General features: G+C 44.8%; 1 protein-coding gene across 1 annotated transcript in view; it reads right to left on the minus strand.

The window, feature by feature from the left end:
• GTF2F1 (general transcription factor IIF subunit 1) overlaps positions 1 to 10,901 on the minus strand; it is a 45,668-nt gene extending 34,767 nt beyond the window's left edge. The window contains exons 1-3 of the mRNA XM_068272166.1: positions 10,797 to 10,901; positions 8,978 to 9,020; positions 7,846 to 7,892 (exon numbers count right to left, since the gene is read on the minus strand). Coding sequence (XP_068128267.1) covers positions 7,846 to 7,892; positions 8,978 to 8,989 — 59 coding nt within the window. The 5' untranslated portion in view covers positions 8,990 to 9,020; positions 10,797 to 10,901. The remainder of the gene's footprint in view (positions 1 to 7,845; positions 7,893 to 8,977; positions 9,021 to 10,796) is intronic.
• Positions 10,902 to 20,161: the final 9,260 nt, after the last annotated feature.

Raw genomic sequence — 20,161 nt, forward strand, 5'->3', positions numbered from 1 at the left:
ATAGATAAAGTGCCGGCCTGTATATCAGACCAATTCGAAACAGGTTTGCAGACCAATTCGAAAGAGGCTCAAAGTTAAAATCAAACCAGACGAAGTCAAAACCGATAGAAAGTCATAATCGAAAGACTGAAAGTCATAATCGAAAGACTGAAAGTCATAATCGAAAGACTGAAAGTCATAATCGAAAGACTGAAAGTCATAATCGAAAGACTGAAAGTCATAATCGAAAGACTGAAAGTCATAATCGAAAGACTGAAAGTCATAATCGAAAGACTGAAAGTCATAATCGAAAGACTGAAAGTCAAAATCGAAAGACTGAAAGTCAAAATCGAAAGACTGAAAGTCAAAATCGAAAGACTGAAAGTCAAAATCGAAACAGACTAGAAGTCAAAATCGAAACAGATTGAAAGTCATAATCGAAAGACTGAAAGTCAAAATCGAAACAGACTCGAAGTCACAATCGAAAGACTCGAAGTCATAATCGAAAGACTGAAAGTCAAAATCGAAAAACTGAAAGTCAAAATCGAAACAGACTAGAAGTCAAAATCGAAACAGACTGAAAGTCATAATCGAAAGACTGAAAGTCAAAATCGAAACAGACTCGAAGTCACAGTCGAAAGACTCGAAGTCAAAATCGAAAGACTGAAAGTCATAATCGAAAGACTGAAAGTCAAAATCGAAAGACTGAAAGTCATAATCGAAAGACTGAAAGTCATAATCGAAAGACTGAAAGTCATAATCGAAACAGACTAGAAGTTAAAATCGAAACAGACTGAAAGTCATAATCGAAAGACTGAAAGTCAAAATCGAAACAGACTCGAAGTCATAATCGAAAGACTCGAAGTCATAATCGAAAGACTGTAAGTCAAAATCGAAACCAGACTCGAAGTCATAATCGAAAGACTCGAAGTCATAATCGAAAGACTCGAAGTCATAATCGAAAGACTCGAAGTCATAATCGAAAGACTCGAAGTCATAATCGAAAGACTCGAAGTCATAATCGAAAGACTCGAAGTCATAATCGAAAGACTGTAAGTCAAAATCGAAACTAGACTCGAAGTCATAATCGAAAGACTCGAAGTCAGAATCGAAAGACTCGAAGTCATAATCGAAAGACTCGAAGTCATAATCGAAAGACTGTAAGTCAAAAACGAAAGACTCGAAGTCAGAATCGAAAGACTCGAAGTCATAATCGAAAGACTCGAAGTCATAATCGAAAGACTGTAAGTCAAAAACGAAAGACTCGAAGTCATAATCGAAAGACTCGAAGTCATAATCGAAAGACTCGAAGTCATAATCGAAAGACTCGAAGTCATAATCGAAAGACTCGAAGTCATAATCGAAAGACTCGAAGTCATAATCGAAAGACTGTAAGTCAAAATCGAAACTAGACTCGAAGTCATAATCGAAAGACTCGAAGTCAGAATCGAAAGACTCGAAGTCATAATCGAAAGACTCGAAGTCATAATCGAAAGACTGTAAGTCAAAAACGAAAGACTCGAAGTCAGAATCGAAAGACTCGAAGTCATAATCGAAAGACTCGAAGTCATAATCGAAAGACTGTAAGTCAAAAACGAAAGACTCGAAGTCATAATCGAAAGACTCGAAGTCATAATCGAAAGACTCGAAGTCATAATCGAAAGACTCGAAGTCATAATCGAAAGACTCGAAGTCATAATCGAAAGACTCGAAGTCATAATCGAAAGACTGTAAGTCAAAAACGAAAGACTGAAAGTCATAATCGAAAGACTGAAAGTCAAAATCGAAACAGACTGAAAGTCATAATCGAAAGACTGTAAGTCAAAATCGAAACAGACTCGAAGTCATAATCGAAAGACTCGAAGTCATAATCGAAAGACTCGAAGTCATAATCGAAAGACTCGAAGTCATAATCGAAAGACTCGAAGTCATAATCGAAAGACTCGAAGTCATAATCGAAAGACTCGAAGTCATAATCGAAAGACTGTAAGTCAAAATCGAAACTAGACTCGAAGTCATAATCGAAAGACTCGAAGTCATAATCGAAAGACTCGAAGTCATAATCGAAAGACTCGAAGTCATAATCGAAAGACTGTAAGTCAAAAACGAAAGACTGAAAGTCATAATCGAAAGACTGAAAGTCAAAATCGAAACAGACTGAAAGTCATAATCGAAAGACTGTAAGTCAAAATCGAAACAGAATCGAAGTCATAATCGAAAGACTCGAAGTCATAATCGAAAGACTCGAAGTCATAATCGAAAGACTCGAAGTCATAATCGAAAGACTCGAAGTCATAATCGAAAGACTCGAAGTCATAATCGAAAGACTCGAAGTCATAATCGAAAGACTCGAAGTCATAATCGAAAGACTCGAAGTCATAATCGAAAGACTCGAAGTCATAATCGAAAGACTCGAAGTCATAATCGAAAGACTCGAAGTCATAATCGAAAGACTCGAAGTCATAATCGAAAGACTCGAAGTCATAATCGAAAGACTCGAAGTCATAATCGAAAGACTCGAAGTCATAATCGAAAGACTCGAAGTCATAATCGAAAGACTCGAAGTCATAATCGAAAGACTCGAAGTCATAATCGAAAGACTCGAAGTCATAATCGAAAGACTCGAAGTCATAATCGAAAGACTCGAAGTCATAATCGAAAGACTGAAAGTCAAAATCGAAAGACTGAAAGTCAAAATCGAAAGACTAGAAGTCAAAATCGAAACAGACTGAAAGTCAAAATCGAAACAGACTGAAAGTCAAAATCGAAACAGACTGAAAGTCAAAATCGAAAGACTGAAAGTCAAAATCGAAAGACTGAAAGTCAAAATCGAAAGACTGAAAGTCATAATCGAAAGACTGAAAGTCATAATCGAAAGACTCGAAGTCATAATCGAAAGACTCGAAGTCATAATCGAAAGACTCGAAGTCATAATCGAAAGACTCGAAGTCATAATCGAAAGACTCGAAGTCATAATCGAAAGACTCGAAGTCATAATCGAAGGACTCGAAGTCATAATCGAAAGACTCGAAGTCATAATCGAAAGACTCGAAGTCATAATCGAAAGACTCGAAGTCATAATCGAAAGACTCGAAGTCATAATCGAAAGAGACAAAGACATAATCGAAAGAGACAAAGTCATAATCGCAACATACTAAAAATCATAATTACAACATACTAAAAGTCATAATCGCAACATACTGAAAGTCATAACGTACTGACAGTTATAATCGAAACCGACTGAAAGTCGTAATCGCAACAGATTCGAAGTCAAATTCGAAACAAGGGACTCCCTGAAAACTAACCAGAGATTCATTTCTTGAAAGTTTCCATTACTCCTTAATTGTCAATCACCATCGCTTCAGTGCAGGTTTGACAAATCATCATGTTCTAATATTGGGGAAGCCAATTGCTGCCCCACCTGCTGCTTAACATTCACAGTTAGATCACATGGACACAGAGGATAGGTGAAAAGAAAAAAATATATACAGGGAAAATCACTCTCCAATACTAAACATATGAGTGCACATCCCTGTAAAATGTTAGTTTCTGCATCTAGCATAGGAAACAAATGATTCCTTAAAACTGCTCAGGGCTTTCCTTACTCATCTCGTTATAATACTGGGGAAGCTTAATGTTGCAATAGCAAATTTTCGTTTTTGGCTTCTCCAAACATTATCCTATACCTCCCCCGCTTTTACTTTCAGCTTGCTATGATATAGATAGCGGGAAAGGATAAAACACAGGTGAAATCACACTCTAAACTGCATAATATGAGTGTATATCCCTGCAAAAAAGCGCTATCAGTGCACACACCTCATCTGCTGGAACAGACAAGGAAGCCTCATGCCTGTTATCCCATCTCTCCAGCATGGTCAATGCACTCACCTCTGCTGCTGGAACAGACTGGGAAGCCTCTTGCCTGTGATCCCATCTTTCCAGCCTGGTTAATGCACTTACCTCTGCTGCTGGAAAAGACTGGGAAGCCTCTTGCCTGTGATCCCATCTCTCCAGTATGGTCAATGCAGTCACCTCTGCTGCTGGAACAGACTGGGAAGCCTCTTGCCTGTGATCCCATCTTCCCAGCATGGGGGAGAACAACAGGAGCAGTTCCATTTCTTATGCTGCCTAGTTCTCCTATATTAGACTCCCCCACCAGCGCCAGCTTCCCAACCATCGCTTGTGGCCCAGGGATTTCCTGCATGCGCAGTGCTGCCATGCCAAGCAGCTGGGGGAGAGTCCCACGATCCTTGCCCGCACAAATGCATACGGAGGGCAGAGGGATCGACATCCGAACACCGCGTTCGGCAGAAAACCGGGTGCATAAAGAGACGCCACTTAGCGCTCACAACGATCACCCAACACCCGGTCTCTCTTGGCCTCACCACCTAGTGAAGCTAAAAAATAATAAAAACTAAGGGAGCTACTCCTCTTCGGTGTTTCCGGGACGGAAACCAAATTAAACTGAGGAGCCAGGGGAGGGTGGGGGCTATTAATACTCTTTTTACTCTTTCAGGTGGTTTCCACTGATTGGATGGGCGGAGCCACATCTCCAGTGTCCCGTATGACGGCTAGAGAAATAATGTATATATACAGTAATAGCTGTGTTCAGTCCACAAAAATGAAATAAACCAATCAAAATTAGTTACTTGTGCTGCTTAAATAAAGCAGTCCCGGTATTTTTAAACTCAGATATACATATCTGATTGTGACTGTACAGTATATATGATGTGTACACAGGAATCTCTTATATATGCGAAATAACATCTATGCTGTAAGTGTGCCTGATGTGTAGCTGTGTCACTAATAGAGACGGTCAATGAGATGGAAATAATTCTGCATTGATGCTGGTTTATGCAAATGTATGCACTCTCTTTGCTCATGAAATCAAATAAATTGATATGTTGTTAAAATTTGGTTTGGGGACTATGAATTAAAGGGTACCTGAGGCGAATTAAAAGAAAAGCTTTATACATACCTGGGGCTTCCTCCAGCCCCCTTCAGGCCATTCGGTCCCTCGCTGTCCTCCTCCGCCACCTGGATCTTCTGCTATGAGTCCAGGTAATTCAGCCAGTCAGAGCAGTCTGGCTACGTGCCGCTTGCACAGCCAGGAACGTTCTGCACTTGCACAATAGTGCTGCGCAGGTGTAGTACGCTCCCGGCGGCGGAGTGTTTGCATGCGCACTACACCAGACTGGCTCAAGTACCTGGACTCATAGCAGAAGATCCAGGTGACGGAGGAGGACAGCGAGGGACTGATTAGACTGATGGGGGCTGGAGGAAGCCCCAGGTATGTATAAGACTTTAATTTCATCTGTCTCAGGTTTACTTTGTTACACAGTAGTACTATACTCTACATATGCACTCCCCACAGAGTTGCAGGGAATCCACTGAGAATGTTGTGCACATTGAACACAGAGGTGTTGTCTATAGCCCATACACCTGGTTCAGATTGTGCATGAAGAATGTGTAATAGAGGAAGAATCTCCTCATTCCCCTGCAGAGTACCTGCACATCATTCTTACATGTACCCACAGTCACATTGCCTAGGGCCTGATAGATGTTCTTTGTTCCGGTTTGTACCTTTTACAAGTACTCTTACCAAGGACTAGTTTTAGTCTAAAGGGAATAAATATAGTAGTCTCTATATCCTTCTCACTTCAGTTGTCTTGTAAAATTCCTAAGCGTTGGCAGTTAGAGACGAATTTCATGTTACATACTTTCAATCAACAAAATTGTAATATGCAAATTAGAGGAGTCGGAGGAATCCTAAACTGAGGAGTCGGAGGATTTTTGGACCGACTCCACAGCCCTGATCAAATTACAACTTGTGGTTAGACACAAATGACAGGCTAAACTGTCTAAATACATACAGGGTGCATTTCTCTGTTTTCCTTCTGTCTTGTGCAAGAGTTCAGGTCCACTTCAAATACCCTTAGCACTATCTTATGTAAGTAGCAGAATCCAGGGCCTAACCTTTCACCCCAAAAATGCCTGACACTTGTGTCAGAAGGAATCTGATCTAATATCAATCACACCGCTCCCACCACTATCTATTACTGTGCTGCCTGATGCAGGATAAAGCTATGCAGGCATAAATCTCATACTGCTCTCACCAGCAGCCTCCCTACACTCCATCAAAACAACAACCCTTCCTAATCAATCCATTTTCAACTGATAAAACTATGAAAAAATGCCAAGGGGGCGCTATTGTTAGAGAATTTCGATAGATTTCCAGATTTTATTACACAATAAACCGTACCAGAGTCAGGCAGAAAATAGAATAGCAAAAAATACTGTACTTTATTTTAAAGTACCAAACAGGCACACCAAGAAGACTCCTAAATCACATGCTTGCCTTTGGCCTTTCATTTTACGTGCACTATTCCCATTATGTTGCACTTCCTTTTATTATGACATGTATGTACAGTTGAAGTTGCTTTTTTTATTGCTCCAATTGTCTTAAAGAGGAACTGTAGTGAAAACAACAATGAATAAAATTCCTTCATTTTTTTGTTTTTTTTACAATATTCATGTATAGATAATTTAGTCAGTGTTTGCCCATTGTAATATCTTCCCTCTCCCTGATTTACATCCTGAAATTATCACTGGTGGGGACATCTTTAGTTCTGCCAGGTGATCTGTACAGAGTGTTCGTTACTGAGAGTTCTATGCACAGAGGGGGATGCTGGTTGCTTGGCAGCTGGAAACAGACGTTATTTCCCACAATGCAACGAGGTTCATGGACAGCAAGCTGTCAGGACCATGGTCATGACATCACACTGTGGGCGGGGTTTCACCACAATATCAGCCACACAAACCCCTCCGATGATCTGTTTTTTATTGTAACCTATTGTAACCTCGGGTTATGTCTAAACCCATCCCCCCGTAGTCTTTCTGGTCGCCTACATTATCCTGCGGTCTGGCTCATTAAATTACACGACTGGGCAGATCACTCCCGAATACGGAAAAGCGATCGGAAGGTGCACAAGGCCAGGATTGTGCATGTGCAGTATCCCGGTACTTGCAGGTCTCACAGCAGCGCATCAGAGGGGACCAGACAGACTACTGGAATGTATGGTACTGGAGGAAGCCCCAGGTAAGTATATGTCACGAGGTGATTTTAATCTCAGGTTTCCTTTAACCCCCTTGGCGTTATGATTCTTTCTGGATTTTAGGGTCTGAAAGTGGTTCAATTTTTTTGCACCCTTTCAAACCCTAAATCCCGGAAAAAAATCATGCTGGCAGGGAGATCTGCAGCAGTTCTTCAAATCACTCACTTCCCTGGCTGCAGCGCTGCAGTTATGCTTCCATCCTCCGGATGGCGCTGCAACTCAAATTAAATTGCCGGCTGTAGTCATGACAACAGCCAGCGATCACACCAGGAGGAAGCAGAGCCTCAGAAGAAAAATGGTGGCCGACATCGGGATCCCCCGGGAGGTATGTAGAAACACCCGCTGCGCGCTATACTCTGCACACCGCCTCCAGCTGCTACCCCGAGCAGAGGTCGGGATTACCGCTCTTAGCTGCAGTTTTCAGCCCCGACCCTAGCTCGGGATTACCGCCAAGGAGGTTAATAAACTTGGTGTGCCAAGTAAAAAAATAAGTAAATAACCAACAGCATAGCAAAGACTGATGGGAGAACCGAACCAGCAGAAACAGAGGCAGCACTGCAGCCCTGAGCTCTACCCAGGAATGTGCAGCGAAGGCTCTGGCACAGCTTCCACTACCCATGGTGCACTGGGGTTGCTGAATATGCTCAGACTAGTAAAGCTCCCATCTAAAGCTTATCCATAGGTGGTGCCTGACGTTTGGTTTTCAGTCAATTCAGGATGGATGGTGTACAGCGTACGTATTGCGTCTTACCTGGGAACTCGCACAACATACTCCGTAACAGACTGACCGCTCCCTCCCTGTAAGATAAAGACCAGGTCACAACACAAGCAAGGGACTTCAAGCATAGAAGCATTCTGAAAATAACTGCTCACAGTAACGTCTGGTACACACCGTGCAATTTCCCATCAGATAGATGGGTCGATAGATCATTTCTGACAGATCTGATTGGATTTCAGATTGTTTTTCTGATCGATTTTCTGATCACTTCTATGCAAATCGATCAGAAAAACGATCGGAAATCAGATCGGACCTGTCGGAAATTATCTATTCGACCCATCTATCTGACGGGAAATTTCATGGTGTGTACCAGGCTTAAACAATCTGCTACTGCTGTTACACTTCCAATAGGGTGGTGATGTTTTATGGCTAAAGACAACAAAAACTGTACCTGCTTCCAAACTCAAACTTCAGTACCCAGGACGCTTTTTTTTTTCTTCTACAATAAACCTCTTCGTAAGGGAGGGTTGTAACACAGGGAGTTGTTGGGGAAGGAGGGGGGGGGGACAAGCCATTGCCTACCTATGGGGGTCAGCGACTCTAGCCCCCCTTCCGCCATGTACAGTGTGCCATAAGTGTCCGCTGCAATCGGCAGTTCAAAGATACTGTTTGCTTTGTCTTAATACTCTAATTCCCTATAAACTAAACAAGCCTGGCCCACAGCTTTTCACAGTGCCTTGGCACTGTAGCAAGGGCTCATGGGAATTCAGTCTGGGCAGGAGGAGGTTACTAGCCATTGATTTCATAGGTAGAGGGGAGGAGGAGAGGGGACTGAATTTACACACAGGCAAGCTGATAGCATCTCCAGCCCTCAGCCTATGACAATGTGACAAACAGAACATGGCTGCCCTCATTGTATCACAAGAATAAATAATCAAACTTTTGAAGCTGTTTGCAGCTAGATATGCGGTGTAAACTATCTAAACTTTAGATAAGATATATAGATAAGTTACTTGTTATAGTTAGTTTTTCATCTCGGATCCACTTTAGGATCTATCCAACAAATAATAGGACCACGATAGAATTAATTCAGGAAGATCTTGCCTAGGATCCCTTTTATATTCTATAATATCAGATGGCACTGTAACCAAGAATGGACACTTACCAGGGACGTCATGTTTATTAGAAGGGGGTGTTTAAATCTTCACCTGAAATAAAGAAGAATAAGTTAGAGAGGTCATAGAAGTACATAAAATTGCTACAGCCTGCAATGTCATATATGGCAATGCACAGCAGGGAAGGGGCAGAGTGATGATGAAGTGCATAGGAATGGTACAGTCTTTGGTATCACACATGGCAGTATAAGCAAGGAATGGGCAGAGTAGTGATAGGGGTACACATAGATAGGGGTGGTAGTGTCTGGGGGCACATAGCATTGCACAGCAAGGAAAGGGCAGAGTGGTGATAAGTGTACACATAGAAAGGGATGGTAGTATCTGGGGGCACACAATACACATAGCATTGCACAGCAGGGAAGGGGGGAGAGTGGTGATAGGGGTACACAGACAGGGGTGGTGGTGTCTGGGGGCACACAGTACACATAGCATTGCACAGCAGGGAAGGGGGGAGAATGGTGATAGGGGTACACAGACAGGGGTGGTGGTGTCTGGGGGCAAACAGCTTTGCACAGCAAGGAAGGGTCAGAGTGGTGATAGAGGTACAAATAAATAGGGGTGGCAGTGTCTGAGGGCACATAGCAATGCACAGCAGGAAAGGAGCAGAGCGGTGATAAAGTGCATTGGAATGGTATAGTCTGTGGTATCACACATGGCAGTATAGTCAGAGTAGTAAGAGAGGTACACAGACAGGGGTGGTAGTGTCTGGGGTCACACATAGCATTGCACAGCTGGGAAGAGGAAGAGTGGTGATAGGAGTACACATAGACCGAGGTGGCAGTGTCTGAGGGCTCACAGCATTGCCCAGCAGGGAAATGCAGAGTGGTGATAGATGTACACATACACAGGGGTGATAGTATCTGGGGTCACACATAACATTGCACAGCTGGGAAGGGGCAGAGTGGTGATAAGGGTGCATATACACAAGCATGGCAGTGTCTGGAGGCATACAACATTGCACAGCAGGGACAGGAAAGAGTGGTGATAGGGGTACACATATTAAGGGGTGGCAGTGTCTGGGGTCACACAGCATTGCAAAGCACAGAAGGGACAGGGCGGTGACAGGGGTAGTCAGACAGGGGTGGCAGTGTCTGGGCACATACATAGCATTGTACAGCAGGGAATGGGGCAGAGTGGTGATATGGGTAGACATATACTGAGGTGGCAGTGTCTGGGGGCACACAGCATTGCACAGCAGGGAAAGGGCAGAGTGATGATAGGGGTACATATAGACAGAGGGGGCAGAGTCTAGGACACACAACACTGCACAGCATGTGCTGGGGGTACACAGACAGGGGTTGCAGTGTCTGGGGTCACACAGCAGGGAAAGGGCAGAGTGATGATAGGGGTACATATAGACAGAGGGGGCAGAGTCTAGGACACACAACACTGCACAGCAGGTGCTGGGGGTACACAGACAGGGGTGGCAGTGTCTGGGGGACACACAACACTGCACAACAGGTGCTGGGGGTTCACAGACAGGGGTTGCAGTGTCTGGGGTCACACAGCAGGGAAGGGGCAGAGTGATGATATGGGTAGACATATACCGAGGTGGCAGTGTCTGGGGGTACACAGCATTGCACAGCAGGTGCTGGGGGTACACAGACAGGGGTGGCAGTGTCTGGGGGTCACAGTCACACACAGCATTGCACAGCAGGGATGGGGTGACACGATACACATGGCAGAGACCAGTACTGGCTACAGGTTGGTATAGGAAGGCAGCAGGCAGAGCCTCCGGGGAGATGAGTGGGGAGGGGACTGGCCGGTGACATGAGCGGAAGGCGCAGCGGGTCATGGAGAGGACATTACCGGAGATAAGATGGCGCTCCAGGCACCGTGACTCTTCTACACAGCACAATGCAGAATCTATCTGGCTGCAACAAACACAACACCATCAGCCACTTCCGGCTTATCACTCACTACTTCCGGTATAAACCGGAAAACTGGCAGCCTACCGAAGCCATCTTTGATGCTGGCAGAGGAGCTCAGGCAATGGCATCAATCTCGGCTCCATATCTTTGGGAATGATAAGGATGACTATGTTGTGTCTAGGTGTGTTTCCTCCCACATCCCAAAAATATACAGATACGTTAATTGGCTTCCCTCTTAATTGGCCCTTGACTACGATATGTACATAGACATATGACTGTGGTAGGGATTAGATGAGTCCCTCTGAGGGAAAGTTAAGTAACCTGTGGAAGATGTTGGTGCTATATAAATACTAAATTATAATAATTAGAGGTGCTAAGTTTGTGAAAACATGGACCCCAGATAGTGCATCTAACTGATCCTGCAAGGGAGCTGCTAGTACCTACATCAGGGGTCTGCAACCTTTAAGACATAAAGAGCCACTTGGACCCGTTTCGGAAAAGAGAAAAAAAACTGGGAGCCGCAAAACTATATGCACAAATCGTTAGCATATATGACCCCCATATGCACAAATCCTTCAGCAGATATGACCCCCATATGCACAAATCCTTCAGCAGATATGACCCCCATATGCACAAATCGTTAGCAGATATGACTCCCATATGCACAATCCTTCAGCAGATATGACCCCCATATGCACAAATCGTTAGCAGATATGACCCCCATATGCACAAATTGTTATCAGATATGACCCCCATATGCACAAATCATTAGCAGATATGACTCCCATATGCACAATCCTTCAGCAGATATGACCCCCATATGCACAAATCGTTAGCACATATGACCCCCATATGCACAATCCTTCAGCAGATATGACCCCCATATGCACAAATCGTTAGCAGATATGACCCCCATATGCACAACACGTTAGCATATATGACCCCCATATGCACAACTCGTTAGCAGATATGACCCCCATATGCACAAATCGTTAGCAGATATGACCCCCATATGCACAGATCGTTAGCAGATATGACCCCCATATGCACAGATCGTTAGCAGATATGACCCCCATATGCTCAGCTCGTTAGCAAAGATAAGACCCCCATATGCACAGCTCGTTAGCAGATATGACCCCCATATGCACAGCTCGTTAGCAGATATGACCCCCATATGCACAGCTCATTAGCAGATATGACCCCCCATATGCACAGCTCATAGCAGATATGACCCCCTATGCACAGCTCGTTAGCAGATATGACCCCCATATGCACAGCTCGTTAGCAGATATGACCCCCATATGCACAGCTCGTTAGCAGATATGACCCCCATATGCACAGCTCGTTAGCAGATATGACCCCCATATGCACAGCTCATTAGCAGATCTGAAAAAAAAAAACATTTACTCACCTAGTCAGAAGACCTCCTGTCACGATGTCCTCCTGTCCCGACCTCCGGTCCCGACCTTCTGGCGCGCAACTCCCACGATCCTCCTCCTACGTCACGTCCTGCCTGCCTGCATTACACTGCAGGGCTACGGGAAAATGGCCGCCCGAAGCCCTGCACTGCACTGGTCCGGCGGCCTCTCTGATAGGCTGCCGGCCTGCAACAGCACACGCGCGCCGTAGCCAGTCAGCCACTGACACCGGAGCCGCCTAGAAGCTGCGGCGAAGGTGGAAAAGAGCCGCATGCGGCTCCGGAGCCGCGGGTTGCCGACCCCTGACCTACATACAGTGGCTTGCAAAAGTATTGGGCCCCCTTGAAGTTTTCCACATTTTGTCACATTACTGCCACAAACATGAATCAATTTTATTGGAATTTCACATGAAAGACCAATACAAAGTGGTGTATACGTGAGAAGTGGAACGAAAATCATACATGATTCCAAACATTTTTTACAAATCAATAACTGCAAAGTGGGGTGTGCGTAATTATTCAGCCCCCTTTGGTCTGAGTGCAGTGAGTTGCCCATAGACATTGCCTGATGAGTACTAATGACTAAATAGAGTGCACCTGTGTGTAATCTAATGTCAGTACAAATACAGCTGCTCTGTGACAGCCTCAGATGTAGTCTAAGAGAATCTTGGCAGCAACAACACCATGAAGTCCAAAGAACACTCCAGACAGGTCAGGGGTAAAGTTATTGAGAAATTTAAAGCAGGCTTAGGCTGCAAAAAGATTTCCAAAGCCTTAAACATCCCACGGAGCACTGTTCAAGTGATCATTCAGAAATGGAAGGAGTATGGCCCTACTGTAAACCTACCAAGACAAGGCCGTCCAGCTAAACTCACAGCCCGAACAAGGAGAGCACTAATCAGAAACGCAGTCAAGAGGCCCATGGTGACTTTGGACGAGCTGCAGATATCTACAGCTCAGCTCAAGTGGGGGAATCTGTCCATAGGACAACTATTAGTCGTGCACTGCACAAAGTTGGCTCTTATGGAAGAGTGACAAGAAGAAAGCCATTGTTAACAGAAAAGCATAAGAAGTCCCCTTTGCAGTTTGCCACAAGCCATGTGGGGGGCACAGCAAACATGTGGAAGAAGGTACTCTGGTTGGATGAGACCAAAATGGAACTTTTTGGACAAAATTCAAAATGCTATGTGTGGCAGAAAACTAACACTGCACATCACTCTGAACACACCATCCCCACTGTCAAATATGGTGGTGGCAGCATCATGCTCTGGGGTTGCTTCTCTTCAGCAGGGACAGGGAAGCTGGTCAAAGTTGATTGGAAGAAAACCTCTTGGAGTCTGCAAAAGACTTGAGACTGGGGCGGAGGTTCACCTTCCAGCAGGACAACAACCCTAAACATAAAGCCAGGGCAACAATGGAATGGTTTAAAACAAAACATATCCATGTGTTAGAATGGCCCAGTCAAAGTCCAGATCTAAATCCAATCGAGAATCTGTGACAAGTTCTGAAAACTGCTGTTCACAAACGCCATCCATCTAATCTGACTGAGCTGGAGCTGTTTTGCAAAGCAGAATGGGCAAGGATTTCAGTCTCTAGATGTGCAAAGCTGGTAGAGACATACCCTAAAAGACTGGCAGCTGTAATTGCAGCAAATGGTGGTTCTACAAAGTATTGACTCAGGGGACCGAATAATTACGCACACCCCACGTTGCAGTTATTGATTCGTAAAAAATGTTTGGAATGATGTATGATTTTTGTTCCACTTCTCACGTGTACACCACTTTGTATTGGTCTTTCTCATGGAATTCCAATAAAATTGATTCAGGTTTGTGGCAGTAATGTGACAAAATGTGGAAAACTTCAAGGGGGCCAAATACTTTTGCAAGCCACTGTATGTACCATGCGAACACACAGGTGTATTCGCATGGTACATATGTAGGTACTTGCAGGATTAGTTAGATCCACTATCTGTCCCAGGGAGGACGTTAAGGATATGTGCTCCTATTCCCTAGATAGGTTTTGATGCGCTGAATGCGTGCATGTTTGTGCTATGCATGTTACAGGGCCAGAGTTAGGAAACACACGACACTGGGCTACCTCTACGCGGTGTATGTGACTACGCAAGAGACTTTATTCTTGTAACGAAGATCCCAGCTTTTAACTTAGCTGTAGGGACAGCATTGATTGCTGCATGATTTTTGAGAATGGATTCGCATAAGGATTTGCATGAGTGTGCGGAAGTTCATTTTGATGGTTTGCTTGCCACACCCCTTCCAGCACCTCCCTATTAAATCTACAAGTATTTAAATGTCCTAGCTCAAGGTGACGAGCCTGGATTTTGTGTTTTTTAATTTTTTTTTATAATGTGAACAAGGCCTGAAGGAACTTGATTAGTCCATTTTCAAGCTTCACAGTTACATACTAAACTTACATACAAATCCACAGCGCTTGGTACTCAAATCGGCATCTGCAGTAACCCCACAGTGCTCAAAAACATATTTCCACAGTGACCATCACCAGAAATAAATCGAGAAAGGTCACTTCTCCATCCAAAAATCACATAAAAATTTATTAGAAGCTGAAGCTATATCAGTTGGAACTGGAGACTGGGCAACTTATATGAGATAGTTTTTTGGATTTTAAATGTGTACTGGGTTACATTATATGCTTTTAACTACTAAGGGTCCCTGTCAAAAGGACCCAGAAGTAAGTCATTGTATATGTGATGTAGATTCAGCTTCTAATAAATGTATATGTGATTCTTGGATGGAGAAGTGACCTTTCTCATTTTATTTCTGGTGATGGTCACTGTGGAAATATGCTTTTGAGCACTGTGGGGTTACTGCAGATGCCGATCTGAGTACCAAGCACTGTGGATTTGTATGCATTTTTTCTTGGAACCGATTGTGGATGTGGTTGATCCTGAGCAGCTGGTGGAACATACACATGAGATAAAGTTTGGATCAGCGCCTGTATATACTATAAAATACATACTAAACTTGCATAATCGTACAACTTGAAATTATTTGGCACGGATATTCTTTACTAGTAACCCTTTTATTATTCACATGTCTACTACAAATATACTTTTTGTCAGCTCCAATTCCTATTCACCCCATTGTGAATTTATGTTGCTTCATTGCAACAATCCAAAGACCAATTTACTGTACTGATACTCCTTGACCTTTCCACTGCCTTTGACACCATCGATCACTCTCTGCTTCTCCAGACACTCTCCTCACTGGGTGTCATGGGGCTAGCACATTCTTGGTTTAGCTCCTACCTGTCTGGATTCTCTTTAACCGTCTCCTAATCTAATTCTGGGTACACACTATGAGATTTTATGGTCGATTTACTGTAAGATTATTTGCAACATGTCCGATTTGCGTTCCGATTGATATCTGAGCATTTTCCAATCGATTTCCTATTAAAATGAACAGAAATCTATCGGAAAATGCTCGGAAAGCAAATCGGACATGTTGGAAATAATCGATCTGACAGTAAATCGACCATAAAATCTCATAGTGTGTACCCAGCATTACACCTACTTCTCTCCACGCCGGCTATCTGTTCATGTACCACAAGGCTCTGTTCTAGGATCTCTTCTATTTTCCCATGCACGGTGGGGTAGTGCAGGGCTTCCCAGACCTGTCCTCAAGTACCCCTTAGGGCTCGTTCACACTAGGGGCGTTTTTGTCCTTTTTTCAAGTGCAGGTGATTTTTAAAATCGCCCACAAAACGCTTGTGCACTGAATCTCTGAGAAGGTTCATATCAGCACGGTTCGTGCGCTGTGCATCCAGCAAAGCAATGCCTGGACCATTTTGGGGGCGTTTTTGCTATAATGGAAGGTATAGGAAGAGCGCTAAATGCTCACGAAACTGCTTTATGCAGCGATTGCGTTTGTTTGTTTTTCTTTTAGAATAAAATCCATTGTATTTATTATTTTCCAGGTCAAAGAGTTCACTTCCTGATTGCTGTCAGGGAGTGAATTACAAAACCGCTCTGGAAAAGCGCTTAGAAAAGAAAACGCACGCGCAGTGGAGCGCCGGGAGGGGGTGGGGGGAAAGCACACAAAAATGCAAGATGCTTGTGTTTTCGATTTTAGGTGTGAATGAGGCCTAAAAGTGCATGTTTTGTGGAAATCCAGAGGGTTATATAACCAGCTCTGCTGAGACACTAATTATTACTCTATCTGTGAAGGTTTGTTTTCCTACAAAACAAAGTACTATTGGCAGCACTTGAGGGCAGGGTTTGGAAGCCCCAGCATAGTGGACACCACCCTCGCCTTGCAGTGCTGGGTCCCCGGTTTGCACCCCAGCCAGGGCACTGCTTGGGCTTCCTCTGGACAAATTCCAAAAACACAGATAATTGGATTCCCCTACAACTTGGCCCTAGACTCCAATGGATTGGGCCATGGTAGAGCTTAGATTGTGAGCTCCTCTGAGGGAAAGTTAGTGACGTAGACACTGTATATACTCTGTAAAGCGTTGTGGAAGATGTCGGTGCTATATAAATGCATAATAATAATTTTCATGGCCCAGGACAATTAATACACTATTTTGGTTCCCAGCATCACCTCAATGCTGATGACACTCAAATCTATTTCTCAGCTCTTGACCTCTGTGCACTATTATCTCGAGTCCCTGACTGTCATTCTGCTGTTTCTGCATTCATGTCATTCTGTTTCCTCAAATCAGAAATTGTGCTATTCCCTTCAGCTCTCTCTGCTCCCCACTTATAGTTACAATTAATGTAGAAAATACCCCATTAACCTCAACTCCTAAAGCTCGCTGTCTGGGGGTAACTCTGGACTCTGAGCTCTCATTTCAACCACATATTAACCTTTTGGGGACCGACGTAGGTTGAATCTACGTCCAGCAGGTGGTGCTGCCGCCCTGACTGGACGTTGATTCAACGTCTGCGCTAACGAACCGTCCCGAAACGATCGTGCGCACCTGAGAGGGGAGATTAAGCTGTCACATGACAGCTGACATCTCCCCTCAGTGATCAGCAGCCATTGCGTATGGCTGCTGATCATGTGATCACTACGATCGCCGGCAGATCGTAGTGATCAATTTGACAGCTGCGGCGGCAGGGGGGGGGGGGGGGAAAGAAGAGGATCCACTCACCTCCCTGCCATTCCCGTGACGATCGGCTCCCCCCAACGCTCTTGCTGGCATCTCTGCTCCTTCTGACGTCAGCGCCGGGTCCCGGCTTGATGACGTCATCAAGCCACGACCCAGAACTGAGCGGCAGTAGGAGCAGAGATGCCGGCCGGAGCAGAGGGGTCCACTGCGGCACATCGCTGGAGCCTGTAAGGTGAGTGATGGCTGCTGCGTGCAGGGAGGACATCTGGCTAAAGGGAAGGGGGGGGGGGGGGGACACACAGCCCAGCACGCCACAGAGGGGATCCGGCTGCCTGACCCCCCCCCCCCCCCCCCCAAACGCGCCCCCCTCCTCCTTTCAGCAAAAACGCCTGGTCCTTAAGGGGGTTAGGCGGCCGGTCCCAATAGGGTTAACATTAAAAACCTCTTGCTACATCCATCGCAGGCTACTAAAATGCTTGTACATGTGCTGCTAATCATGTTTGGTGATGATTATGGTGATACCCTACTCTGTGGCCTACCAAAAAAAACAGACTGGCACCTCTCCAGTCCCTACTGAACTCTGCTGCTCCTCTCATCCACCTCCCCTCCCGCTGCTCTGATGCTGCCCCTCTCTGCCAATCGCTCCATTGGTTACCAGTCACCCAAAGGATCCAGTTCAAACTTCTAACACTATCATAGTAAGCTCTGCATAGCCTATCCCCTCCATACACTTCCTTATTAAACTCCAAATATCATGTATTCCGGAACCTTTACTCCTCCCAAGAGACCTTGTTGTCCTGCTTGGTCACCTCCTCTCACTCTGGCATCCAGGACTTCTCACGAGTGTCACCTCTCCTTTGGAACTCACTACCACAGCCTATCCGTCATACTCCTGAAAACCTCCAAAAATATCCTCAAGACACACCTATCAGTATTGGTGATGTCACATGACTGCCACGGCAGAGATGGCAGATAAGCTCATTTGAAAGCACTGGATGTTAACAATGTCTGCTTCCATAAATCAAGAAGTAGAAACTGTACAGATTTATTTTAGGATTTGTATTAGCTGTAACAAAAGAAATGTTTTTTGTTTAAAGGTTATAATGCTGTTCTGTATGAGGACATTCTATGAGAGGTACCGTATATACTCGCATACAAGCCAAATTTTTGAACCCCCAAAAAGGGGGCCAAAAGTTGGGGGGGGGGTCGGCTTGTATGCGAGTCTTGGTCCGTGGTGGTCGGTAGTCCGCGGTCCCCCGGCTCCTATTACCTGCTCAGCCAGCGGCCGCTTAATCTAATCCGGGTTCCCCTCTCTAACTCCATGCGTATAAGTGTTTCACGCTGCTGTGACGAGGCAGGAAAGAGCGGTTCCCCTGGTAACGGCGATACACATCGCAGCTACAGGAAGCCGCGCTCTTTCCTGCCTCATCACAGCAGCAGCGCCGGGCGCGCTGCTGTGAAACCCTTATATGCATAAGGTTGGAGAGGGGAACCCGGATTAGAGGAAGCGGCCGCTGGCTGAGCACGTAATAGCAGCGGTGGCCGCGGGGGGAGCGGGAGGGCGCTATACTGGACACTACCTACCTAGACTGGGCACTATACTAGCTATACTGGGCACTTTACTAGCTATACTGGGGCACTACCTACCAATACTGGGCACTTTACTAGCTATACTGGGGCACTATACTAGCTATAATGGGCACTATACTAGCTATACTGAGCACTATACTAGCTATACTGGGGCACTACCTACCCATACTGGGCACTATACTAGCTATACTGGGCATTATACTAGCTATACTGGACACTACCTACCTATACAAGGCACTATACTAGCTATACTGGGGCACTACCTACCTATACTGGGCTTTATACTAGCTATACTGGGCATTATACTAGCTATACTGGACACTACCTACCTATACTGGGCACTATACTAGCTATACTGGGCACTATACTAGCTATACTGGGCACTATACTAGCTATACTGAGGCACTATACTAGCTATACTGAGGCACTATACTAGCTATACTGAGGCACTACCTACCCATACTGGGCACTATACTAGCTATACTGAGGCACTATACTGAGCACTATACTAGCTATACTGGGCACTATACTAGCTATACTGAGGCACTATACTAGCTATACTGAGGCACTACCTACCCATACTGGGCACTATACTAGCTATACTGGGACACACTGGGGGGATCACGCGGCCTGCACCAATCTAGCATTTCCTATCCCCAGCTTATATGGGGGTCAATCATTTTTCCTGGTTTTTCAGGTAAAAGTTGGGGGGGGGGGTCGGCTTATATGCGGGTATATACGGTATATGGAGGCTGCCATATTTATTTCCTTTTAAGCAATATCATTTGCCTGGCTGTCCTGCTGGTCCTCTGCCTCTAATACTTTTAGCCATTGACCCTGAACAAGCAAGCTGCAGATCAGGTGTTTCTGACATTATTGTCAGATCTGACAAGATTAGCTGCTTGCTTGTTACTGCAGGTTAGCCAGGCAACTGGTATTGTTTAAAAGCAGATAAACATGGCAGCCTCCATATACCTCTCTCTTTAGGTTCCCTCTAAGCTATATAAAACAATATTAGTCCACAACCAGTTCCCCATAGCACAAGCTATGTACAGAAGCTAGATTATTATCACCCAAAACGATCACAAATGAAAGTAGTAGAGGACTAAATAGTTTAACGATTCTGTGTCAAACGTTGTTGCCTCCTTCCACTCTTCATAGCGCTGTACAGGCTTTCCGAGCAGCATCTGTACAGCTGTTCCTGAAAT

This window comes from Hyperolius riggenbachi, chromosome 3 (assembly GCF_040937935.1).
Source record: "Hyperolius riggenbachi isolate aHypRig1 chromosome 3, aHypRig1.pri, whole genome shotgun sequence".
NCBI classification, from domain to species: domain Eukaryota; kingdom Metazoa; phylum Chordata; class Amphibia; order Anura; family Hyperoliidae; genus Hyperolius; species Hyperolius riggenbachi.